Source organism: Myotis lucifugus, unplaced genomic scaffold (assembly GCF_000147115.1).
Source record: "Myotis lucifugus unplaced genomic scaffold, Myoluc2.0 scaffold_419, whole genome shotgun sequence".
Classification (NCBI taxonomy): domain Eukaryota; kingdom Metazoa; phylum Chordata; class Mammalia; order Chiroptera; family Vespertilionidae; genus Myotis; species Myotis lucifugus.
Genome location: NW_005871467.1, coordinates 682,925 through 695,470, shown reverse-complemented (window position 1 = coordinate 695,470; position 12,546 = coordinate 682,925). Strand labels below are relative to the sequence as shown.

General features: G+C 37.7%; 1 protein-coding gene across 4 annotated transcripts in view; it reads right to left on the bottom strand.

The window, feature by feature from the left end:
* The window catches only part of ZBTB1 (zinc finger and BTB domain containing 1), a 32,564-nt gene that overhangs the window by 2,564 nt on the left and 17,454 nt on the right, over positions 1-12,546 (bottom strand). For 2 of the 4 annotated variants that reach the window (XM_023743916.1, XM_023743917.1), the window contains one exon: positions 6,558-9,030. In XM_023743916.1, coding sequence (XP_023599684.1) covers positions 6,871-9,012 — 2,142 coding nt within the window. In that variant the 5' untranslated portion in view covers positions 9,013-9,030 and the 3' untranslated portion in view covers positions 6,558-6,870. Of the gene's footprint in view, positions 1-1,978; positions 2,349-6,557; positions 9,031-12,546 lie in introns of those variants that run through there. The other 2 variants (XM_006102571.3, XM_006102572.3) reach the window with 2 other exon arrangements.

Here is a 12,546-nt window from a genome sequence, read left to right as displayed (position 1 = left end):
ACCCTCTGTAAATGAAAATAAAGTACACACACACACACACACACACACACACACACACACAGATTTTTCCTTCAAATTCCTAAATTCACAGCTTCCCTAACCTGCCCCAGTGATTGTGGGTAAAATTATATTTTTTGCAACAACACTTTGCCTTAATTTTTTAACAAAGAAATTGTTTCTTAAAACACTTCCACCCCCCACCCCCATCAGGGAACATATAAACATTTGAAAGAAAAGATGACTTTCATAATCTGTATGCTCAGAATTATTTCATCTAAAAATGAATTCTGCTAATCCCCATTGGTATAAGCAATTGCTTTAAATAGAATAAAAACATAGTAACTTTTTAAAGTTTAACTGGGGGCTTCATAGGCTGTCTACCTAACTCTATTCCTTTCTCAAATAGGTGAGGATATAGAAATTTTCTCACATAAAATTAATATTCCTGACTCTGAAATGAAACCATGTCTCTTTTTTTTTTCGGTCATCCTTTGATTTCCTGTGATTTCTGACTTATTATAATGCCAATAATACATTGATGCATTCAATTCAGAGCCAAGCACTGAGTTATAATCTTCACAACCATCTTTTCCTGTTAACAAATGAGTATGATAATGAGAAATCATAATGGTTTCCTGCCCCCTAGTGATCTGTGGTGGATTTTGATAGAAAGGGTGAACAATTGTCACTAATGAATCTCAATGATTTGGTTTTCCTGAATATAAGGGAACAACTTAAATAGGACTTAAAGTTCTTAAAGCTAAAATCAAGTAAGCATGTACATATAAATATGTAGGTGGTATTAAATTGGTTTAAAATTAGCATGAATTTACAAGCTGCTACAGTCATTTAATTAATATTTACCAATACAAGTTCTAAATCCTTGCATTTTGCCTCTTGCTAGCATATAGTTTCATAAGTAGCTAAATTTCATCTGGTTTTAGTGAGACTCTTCCCATGTTACCCAGTAAATATGTCCTTGAGTTTGATAGACCATGAAAAGGGGTAACCTAAATTATATAGACATTACCCATTCTTCTAACTTAAAAAATAAAATTTGGCAGATAGATCCTCGAAGCAGTAGATTTAACACAGAAGTAAAACCTATTGTATAGGCTGTAGAAATCTGGCAATAGATGCAGGACATTAAAATCAGTTTCAGCTGACTTAAACCATTAAATAACTGTTCATTTGTTTAAACTTTGCTTCTAGGTTAGGGTGGATATACAGCTGTTGTTTCCTGAAATTATCTTTCATTTCTTTTACAAGTAAGACTTGTTCAAGTTTACACTAGAAAGCCATAGTGGTTTTTTGCAAATTGAATTACAAATGGCTAGAAATTTTTTTTAAATTTTTATTGATTTTTTTCTTTTTTTAGAGAGGGAGGGAGAGATAGAAACATGGAAGAGTAACATCTACAGCCACAGGCTGCCTCCTGCACACCCCCTACTGGGGATCGAGGCCACAACCCAGGCATGTGCCTTGACCAGGAATCTAATTGTGGACCTCTTGGTGCTGGGTCAATGTTCAACCAGTGAGCCCCACCAGCTGGGCGAAAAGAACAACTTTTGTTTTTAGGCAAATTCTGATTGCTTTATAAACTTTAATCAAACCAATCACTATATGGTAATTAGGGATTTTGTCTTGTTTTTTAGCCAAAGAAATGAAAAATTTCTTATCCACATCTTTTGTTAAGGCAAAAAGAGGAAACTGTTTATTCTGGGGTCCTGATTTTTCTTGGGAATGTTTTCAAATGATTTGAGTTATTCATCAGTTTCATAATCAGTAAAAGGAAATGAGCGTTGGTGGGGAAAATTAAAACATAAAGGTCAGGAATAAGGAAAAGAGAGGATAGTTCACAAATATAGAAATATGTAAGTTGAATTCAAATTAATTTTTAATTGAGCACCTACCATGGGTCCCAAAAGTGGCTGACAATACCACTGTTTTAAATTTAAATAAAGAAAATGGAAACATATCAGTATTTAGTCTTTATTTCTAAAACATCATCCTGAATGACCCATTCAAATAAAAAGTTTTGTTTTCAACTGATTCTTTTTACATTATTCAACATGTTCATTAGGTACCCACTATTACCAGCTATGTTACCAGGCACCTCAGATGAGAGGTGATGAACAAGAAGCACAGTCTCATAGGAGCTTTATCACGTGTTCCTAGGCTGCAAAGGCCCTTCTTTGTACTTCTTGGTAGGTGGAGTATGTAGCTTAGTGGTGAAATACAGGAATGTAGAAATCAGATAGGTCTAGGTTCAAATTCCAACACTCGTATCTAGTATTTAGTTTCTGTGTGGTCTCAGGAAAAAAGTCTCTCTGAACCTCAGTCCCCATCTGAAAAATTAGAATAATACTTACCTCATAAGGCTGTAAAGATTAGAATTACACATGTAAAGCATTTAGCAGCGTAGAAAGAGTGCTAACTAAATGGATGCGAGGATTACTAGTGAGAGCCTGGGATGGATGGATCATGAGTTTCCAAATCTGGCCTGCCACTTCAACTTCTTAACACCAAATATAACTCTACTTGCTTCAGTTCCCTGGCATTCATCTGTCACCCTGTTTACTATACCCCAAGTATTAAGGAGAACATACCACAAGGATATGTTCCCACAGAACTTTTCAGTACCTTAGGATCCTAGTATGCTAGGGTGCCTGCAGAACAGTAGCATTTATCACTGAGAAGCATTTGATGATACACTGGAGGTGGGGATGGTGAGGAAAAATGAGGAACTGACCAAAGTAGATTAATGGCAAAAAAAAAAAAAAGAATTTTAACTCATAAAACCATTTAAAATTAAGAAAAAGAAACCAAATTTCTTTATTCTCAACTATATGTGCACATACACATTCAGGTTATTTTTCTTTTGGTTGGTACCGATTTAGCTTTTAAAAATGACAAGTTTTTGTTTAACAATTTCACTGTTTTTTTGGGGGGGATTTTCCAGAGACCTATTAAATATGCAAGTTCCTTAAGTGATTTAGGGAAACAAGTTATTGTTTTAACCAGGGAGAAAGTTGGCAACAACCACCACCCTCACTTCCCATTCTTTTAGAATATAAAAATTGGTATATTATCTCAAGTATTTAGGCATGTCCTTGGCATGTTCATAATTGTTTTCTTGGGCATTCTATAGCTCTAACTCAATTTTTTAATCTATTCAAATTATTTTTAAAAAGTGTTTTTATTGATTTTTAGAGAGAAGGCGAGGAAGAGAGAAACATTAATGTGGGATCGAAACATCGATTAGCTGCCTCCTGCACACCCTAGACCAAGGATTGAGCCCACAACCCAGCCATGTGTACTGATTGGGAATCAAGCAGCAACCTTTCATCGCACAGGATGATGCCCAACCGAGCCACACTGGCCAGGGCATAATCAAATTATTTTAACCTACCAAATTACTTCAATCTTTACTCAAATCACAGAAAATTTCAAATCTTTAATTTTTTATTCAACTTTTATGACTTGTTCATATTTTTGTCCTCAACCACATTACTTAAATGGGATTTTCCAGGTCAGTCTATTATTTTACCTTTTAATTGGTGCTCTGAGTGCCCTAGCAAACACCTTACTTTAATTCTTTTATTTTTATAACTAGCCCCTGGAATCCTTCTTCTCATTCTTGTCTGTATTCAAACTTCACACATTAAACATTAGCCATGTGCTATTTTACTTTATGTGGTAAGGCATTTCCCTGAATAAATGAGTGATTAAGAGTTATTGTCCACTGCCCCTTGGTTGTGCTTTATTAATTTCTGAGTTTCTTAGTCCTGTTTACTACAGAATTATAAACATCTGAGTGGCACTGTAATTGATGGCAAGCTTTTTAGGCACTGACTCCATTACTCTAGAATTTCTTGCTAGAGAACAAAAGTCCTTTTAAGACTGTGTTTATGAGACAGAAAGAAAAACAAGATTGTGTATGTATTTATCCAGATTTCCCTCTCATTTTTAGATTTGGAGCCCGATCATTCAAATTATAAAGGCAAGAGGAGCACACAGCTTCCATAACCTTGATTCATTGTCTTCACAGCACTAAAGGGCAAGAAGCAATAGTAAGCTCCAAAGCTGTAATTCAACCTCAGGAAAGGTAAAAAATGAGAGGAAACTGGGCTGGTCAGAGGTGATGGATATTTTTCATTCCTCCTAGTTTTAAAAGGCAAGTAGCCTTTAAATGAACTCTGCCTTAACAAGGAAAACTGTACATTATACTTAAAGCCTGTGCTTCCTCTGTAGCTAGTTCTAGAACAAAAGGTGTTGTTTTCTATAACATGAGACAGAGAAAACAACATCGTTAAGGTGTGGTTTTGTGAACATCTCAGTCATGTAAAATTAGAGACTGTTTATATATATAAAGGCCTAATATGCTAAGTGTCTGACTGATCGGTCAGCCGTTTGGTTGACTGCTCGACCAATCACTATGATGTGCACTGACCACCAGGGGGCAGACACTCCGCCCAGGTTAGCTTGCTGCTGGGGTCCGGCCGATCGGACTGGGCGAGAAGGGCCAGATACACCCTGGAGCCCTCCCATGGTCCCTCCCCGGCCAGCCGGCCCCGATGGGGACTGGGCGAGATGCCCCCAATCGGGACTGGGCAATATGGGCTGGTCACACCCTGGAGCCAACCTCCCGTGGTCCCTCCCCGGCCTCTAAAATATTTCTTCTAATTAATTTCCTTTCAATGTGCACAAACTTATGCACCGGGCCTCTAGTATTTATATATTTGGTTACTAATTGTTGGCTATTAGTACATGTCAAAACACTTAAATCATATCCCCTTTCCTAATAGAATAGACAATCCATTAGGAAATGGACTGGTAGTATTTAGAAAGAACCCTGTTCTTTTATGATGAAAAAGCCATTGCAATACATTTTGATGAGGGTCATGTAAAACAGTGGTCCCAGAGAAAATTGTTTACTATGATACTAGACAGTTTAGAAATTTGGTTTAAATTTATCTCTCTATACTATTCTGATCGTCTCTGGGTTTGTTACAGAACTTTTATCAGGTTCCTATCAGTAATGTATATGGCATATTTCATTTTAAGTTGCATTTCAGATTTAATTACTTGCTAAAGTACTGTATCCAAGACTAAGATGAATCACTTTTTCTATGTAGCTCTAAAAAAAAATCCTTGATTTCTCATTTATCTTTTTGTGTATTTTTCCCACCTCTACTTCCCATTTTAATATTGCATGGCTCCTGTACTATTCCTATTAACACCTCAATGTCTCCTCACAAATCTCTGACTCACACTGTGCTCTAATACTTCTCTGTCAACTAAGTCTGTGCTAGTCAATAGATCTCTCAATTCTCCTGGCAACTTGTTCTTTAATGAAAGTTGTATTAAAAAATATGACTTGCATATCTTAAAAATCTGATGTAAAAAAAGAGCAATACTATTTATACTCACAAAATTATACTTTTAAATATAGTAGTTATTTAAAATCCCGTTCATTATAATGGTATTACAATGCAAGTAATTCACATTAAAAGGCATTCTATCCAATAGTTGTGTTTATTGGCGGGTCAGTTAGCCAGTGTTTTAACTCACATGTAATTCATGTAGACCCTGTGTCAGCAATACCTAACAGTAATACTACTTTAACTAAAAAATGATAAACTATTTCCATTTATATGCTCTGTGATTATTTTATAGTCCTCAAATTTTGTAGTCCTTTACAGAAAAAAAATAAATAAAGCATGGTGATAAACTGCAATTTGCCAAAGCACATTTTCTCCAAATCTTAATAGTATGAAACACAAGACAGTTTTTTGCACACTCTCCTTTTATAGAACAACCAGATTTGTAATTTTTTTTATTTTATTAATTTTATCAATATACATGGCAGCTTTCTCAAATCTCAAAGTTCCAAAAGTATGTACTTTTAAAGGTGAAAATCATTTTTCTTTAGATGTCATATTCCTAGAGAACTATTAAAATCTATTTATATAAACAAAAATAACTGATAAACTAACACACTTTAGAAATCAGAATATTTTAAATTATTTTAAATGAATACAAGATATGTCTTTTTAATTAACTATCATAGTTAAATTTAATATCACAAAACAAAATGACTTGTCCTCACAAATTTCTCAAATGGAGTAAAGTCATTGGGTTTTACACTTAATATAAGTTTTAAATGTGATTATTAAATGATAATATTTTATCAATTATAGGAAAATATTCATTTATAGGAATTTTCTTAGGTCTATCAATTCTTTTGGGCCAAGTCTGAGCCCATGTCAACCTTCAAGGTTAGATTCAGTGCACCTAACCTGCCTAATAAGAATATGAATTTCATTGATAAGAGGGGAATAAACAATGGCTCAATCACTGTTCAACTTACCAAAAAGAAAAGATAAAAAAAGCTAAAAGTGAATAGGATAGCTTCAAATACTAATTACTTTTTAAAATTTAAATAGGAATGGCCAATGATGTTGGGTTTAAAATTTCACAGGATAACCGTAAAAAAAAAAAAAAACAAAAAACAAAAAAAAAACCCACATAGAAATAGTGAAGTCATCACCTTATTAATAAAAAACTAAAGTTTAATAGTCATTAAAGGGGTAACAACCACTTGTAGTCTACATTTAAAAGAAATTTTTAATCATAGCTAAAACAAACTAAAAACAAAGAATTCTATTAAGAAAAAACAAAAATGATAAACATTTAATAACACCTAAAATGTAGATACTTAAGATCCTAAACAAAAATATTTAAGGTAAAAGGGCCTTGAAATTTTTTTCCAACAATTAATCTTAAGAAATCAATTTCTAAATAGCTCATATCCTTTGCTTTGGTGTTTTTCTGCTATCAACTAAACATTAGAACACAGAAAGTGATTTATGTTCTTTTTAAATGCTTGGCATTATAATGTGATCTCATATCTTTCCTCAAATTGAATTTTGCTCCACATATTCCACATGTATACAGATGAACATCCATGTGCTGTTCCAACTGTTCATTATTTGGGAATATCTGAAAGCAGACCTGGCATATAGTCTCACCAGCAGATAAATGAGAAATCATATGCCGTACATGGTCATGCTTTCTGAAGTTTCCTTGATCACAAATGGAACAGACATACCTGGCCATGCCTTTGTGCATATCATTGTGCAGTCGCAACTGACGTTCTCTTAAAAACTGCTTCCCACATGTCTGACACACAAACTGTTTTTCCTTAGTATGAACAGTATAGTGTTCTCTTAGATGACACCGCTGATAAAATCCTTTTCCACACAAATTACAAAAATGCTTTCGTCTGTGATCTCTTTCATTTTCTTCCATGATAGCATTCTTAAACATGTCTTGGTCTAGGCAGCCAGACATATGTTCAACCACTAGATTTTCAGTTTCAAAACGCTGGCCACAATTAGGGCACCGAAAAGGACAGGCAGAATGTTTAAATAACTGCTTTTTTTGGATACTGTTTATCTGGAAATGACTGTCCCTAAAATCATCCAACATTTCAACAAACATATCTCTTATTTCAGACTGCTCATCAGGATTCTCTTCCATGTCCATTTTCTCCTCAGTATTTCCTAACCCATTCATTGTCAGATCTTGGGGCTCTCCACACCTTTGAGCATGTTCCTGAAGTTGTCTACCCTTCACAAGTATTTGTCCACATTTACCACATGCACAGATATTTTCAATGTGCTTGGCTAAGTAATGAGATGACAGGTCCTCCTCAGTTATTGTGAGTCCGCACAGTTCACAAGATGCATTCTCAGTATCTTCTTGTATTGGACTGCTGTTGTTAGGGGGTCGCGTATTTTCTAAACCACCTCTTTCATCAGCATTCATTGACATTCGAGGTTTTAGAGTTTTCCTACCACTTTTTTTAATACTGACGTCTTCTTCAACATAGTATCTGTAAAATGGCTCTTCAGGTTCATCTTCTAATTCATCGTTGTCAGTGGATTCATTACAATCTTTATCAGTAACTTTAATAATGTTAAAGTCTTTCAGTTCATCTGTAGGAATATCTTCTGGTTCCATCTTGATAATGATTCTTTTTCTCTCGGCAGCTCTGCTTTTTTCTTCACTGGCTAGTTCAGACTCCACTGTGCTACTCTTTCTGCTTCCAGTGGTTGAAGTTGAATCATCAGCAGGCTGACTTGTGTCTCCTCTGTATTTGTCTGTCTGTGCAGAATATGTCTTAGAAGAATCCTTTTCACCAAATTCAGCTTTGATATTACTCTCTTTTCCATCTCTAACATCTACTATTCTGTGATAGGATCTCGTGTTTTGATAAGAATGTCTGTTAGTACAGGTTAGCACATGCTCATCTAATAATTTTTCACAGCTAAAGCCAAATCCACAACTATCACAGGTAAAACTTCGTCCAAAGCGTCGTGACACACGTTCTTTTGGAGTAGATAATTTGGACACAGAACTTTTTTTACACACGTCAAATAGTGGTTCAGGAAAATTACCCAATTGTAAAGACTCTTCATCAGGCTCTCTGTTATGTGGTGTATTTACTGTTGAACTTGGCTCTGCACACCACCTATTGGCTTCATTGCCATTTCTAGCCACAGTATCTTCATACATTCTCACCCCAAATATCATTTTGCTGTTCTGTTTGCTAGAAGCAGATGATGAACATTTTGAACTAGAACAATCCGCATCCTGTATGTCTTCTAAGCAGTCAGGAACATTGTACAGCTGTAGGTAATTCATGGCCACTTTAAACTGCTCAAAACTGGAGGGAGCTGTCATTATTTTTCCTAAATACATAAATTGCAAAATGAGATCAAAACACTCAGCACTAATTTTCATGTTGCTGAGATTCAGCTGTGCAGTACTATGCTGATGGTTCATGAAAAACATTCTAAAATAGGAGCTACAAGCAGCTAGAACGGCTTTGTGTGCTTGAAAGTAAATGTCATCAATTGCAATACAACAGTCACAGAGAAAACCCCATTCCCTTTGGTTGTTTAGCTGCTGAAGGACGTAGCTGCTGTGGCTGGGCTTTGCCATCTTCTATTAATTAGCGACCTATGTAAAACAAAAATATTACAGTCAGACAAGATATCACAAAAGCACTTGAACAAAAGAATAAATCTGATCATGATTTGTGACTTGTGTCACTTCGCTATTACAGTCAAGGTATGAATCAAGTCTCCCATTCTAATGTAGCAAAATTCAATAATATATATCTGAATCATGTTTTAAATTTGAAAATGAAAATTACTCAGCCATTTATTCAAGCTTCTCATTTTGATTTTAAGAAATGTAAGCAAAGTCAAGCAAAAACCATCATTTTGGTCTCATTACAACTCTACAAGGGAAAATGTATACTAAATTTGAAAGGAAAAAGACATGAGTTTAAAGGATATAAACAATGAAAGTAAATAAAATAGTAACTTAAGTTGAAAATTAGTAACTAAACTGCAAAATATTAAAAACTTATTGGATGGTGGACATACAGGAATTATTGCTCATTTTTAAATGTGATAGGATATTTTAGTTTTGTTTAAAATGAGTCCTATCTTTTAGATATACATACTGATATTTTATAGATGAAATTATATATCTAAAATATACTTGAAAATAAATACAGTGGGTTGGCTGTGGGACTAGACACGATACGAGATTGGTCATGTACTGATAACTACTAAAGTTGGGAGACAGGTATAATTCAATTTTGTATGTTTGAAAATTTCCTTAGAAAAATTCTATTTCAAAAAACTTATTAAATTACATGGAAATGACACTGAGCAAATAGGTTTGATCACTGCTTTTTTCTTGATTACTGGAGAATCAATAATTCTGTAGAGTCAGAATAGCTGTCTTTTTGCCCTGACTGGTTTTCTCAGTGGTTAGAGCGTTGGCCCACAGAGGAAATGGTCGTGGGTTCGATTCCTGATCAAAGGCCTGTACACCTCGGTTGCAGGCTTGATCCTAGCCCCCAGCCGATTCAACCCATCAATGTGCCTCTCTCACCTCTCTCTCTCCCCCCACTCTCTGTGCCCCTCCTCCCTCCCTCCCACTCTTTCTCTAAAAAACAAAACAAAACAAAAATCAATGGGAAAAATATCTTCATATGAGGATTAAAAAGTAAAATAAAATAGTTGTCTTTTGTTGTTCGATATGCACTGTAGGATATAAGAAGCAGTGGACCTATTTGAGAAGAGGTGTCTATCCACAGATTGTAAATTTTTCTTAATATTTTGATTGTTTAAAAACATGTATACAAAAGTAATGCATGCTCACTGCAAATAATTCAAACATAAAAGTATATCGAATAAAAACACACTTTAGACTATATACCTCTTCCCAGAGGTAACCTCTCCAAACACTCTGGATTGTATCTTCAATTTCTATGGGTACATACAGAATCAACAGATTTGAGTACCTACCATGTGCCACACATAGTTTTGCTTTTGTTGTGTATTTGTTTTTTAAGCCTAATTGGGATCATACTACATACGTTACTTTCTGCAACTAGTTTTTTTCCACTTAACAACATATGGTAGATACTATAAGTATTTTTTAAAATAATAATTTCCTTTTTAAAATATGTTTTTATTGATTTCAGAGAGAGAAAAGGAGAGGGAGAGAAATAGAGATAGATAGAAACATCAGTGATGAGAAAGAATCATTGATCGGCTGCCTCCTGCACGTTCCCATTGGGGATCAAACCCGCAACCCAGGCATGTGCGCTGACGGGGAATAGAAAGAACCCCTGGTTCATAAGTCGACAATCAACCACAGAGCCAGGCTGGCTGGGCGACACTATAAGTATTTTTTTTAAATACATTTTTATTGATTTCAGAGAGAAAATGAGATGGAGAGAGACAGAAACATCAATGATAAGAGAGAATTATCGCTAGGCCTCCCCCTGCACACTCACCACCGGGGGATTGAGCCCGCAACCTGGGCAAAACTGTAAATATTAATGTAGGGAGTTGACTTTGATAAAAAAAGGAAAGGAAAATATTAAAAGCACCAGAAGTCCTACTATTATATTACAAAGCTAAAATAAAATCCAATTTTAGCCTCAATTTCTAATCTGTATATATAAAACTTCAGAATCTGTTTTCTACTGAAAAAACAAGTTCCTAGGCAATCTATCCTATCTAATAATAGACAAACATGGTAATTAACCATACCTCCACTATGCTTCCCATTGACTAATCAGGGTGATATGCAAATTAACTGCCAACCAAGATGGCGGCCGGCAGCCAGGCAGCTGAAGCGAACAGGAGGCTTGCTTGCTCCAGTGATGGAGGAAGCCAAGGTTCCCCGCCTGCAGCGGCTGGGCTCTGAGCTGCACTCTAAGCAACAATGTTGCAATTATAGAATCTAAACAAACCCCAGATACCTGCTTTCAGCCAGCCTGCCTCGGAGCTGGAGCCGCAACAAAGTTTCAATTACAGAAGGTAAATAAATCCCAGAATAAAAAAGAAAAGAAAAAAAGGAGAGACTGGGAGCTTCAGTTGCAGACTTGGCCCGCCTGAAAACAGCCCTCAGCCCCTCATTCAGGCTGGCCAGGCACCTCAGTGGGGACCCCCACCCCAAAGGGGGTTCGGGCACACTGAAAACAGCCCTCAGCCCCTCATCCAGGCTGGCCAGGCACCCAAGCGGGACCCCCACCCTGATCTGGGACACCATTCAGGGCAAACCAGCTGGCCCCCACCTGTGCACCAGGCCTCTATCCTAAATAGTAAAAGGGCAATATGCAAACTGACCCTAACAGCAGAAAGACTGGGAATGACTGGTCACTATGACACACACTGACCACCAGGGGGTAGACGCTCAATGCAGGAGCTGCCCTCTGGTGGTCAGTGCGCTCTCACAGGGGGGAGCTCTGCTCAGCCACAAGCCAGGCTGACGGCTGCCAGCACAGTGGTGGTGGTGGCAGCGCTAAGGATGTCCGACTGCAGCTTAGGTCTGCTCCCCGCTGGCAAGTGGACATCCCCCAATGGCTGCCGGGCTGCCAGAGGGATGTCTGATTGCCAGCTTAGGCCCAATCCCCTGGGGAGCAGGCCTCAGCCAGCAGATGGTCATCCCCCGAGGAGTCCCAGACTGTGAGAGGGCACAGGCCGGGCTGAAGGACCTTCCCCCCCCCCAGTGCACAAATTTTTGTGCACCGGGCCTCTAGTCTACACTAATAAAAGAGAAACATGGTAATTGGCGTACGACCGCTACCCTTTTCATTGGCTAATCAGTGAGTATATGCAAATTAACTGTCAGCCAAGATGGCGGCCAGCCAGGCCGGGATCAGCGGAGCCGAGAGGCCTCCCGCCCGGGATCAACGGAGCCGAGAGGCCTCCCAGCCGCCTGGATCAGCGGAGCCGAGAGGCCTCCCGGCCCGGGATCAGCGGAGCCAAGTGGCCTCCCGCCCCGGGATCAGCGGAGCCGAGAGGCCTCCCGCCCCGGGATCGGAGCCAAGAGGCCTCCCGCCTCCGGATCAGCGGAGCTGAGAGGCCTCCTGGCCCCGGAATCAATGGAGCCGAGAGGCCTCCTGGCCCCGGAATCAATGGAGCCGAGAACCTCCCGGCCGCCTGG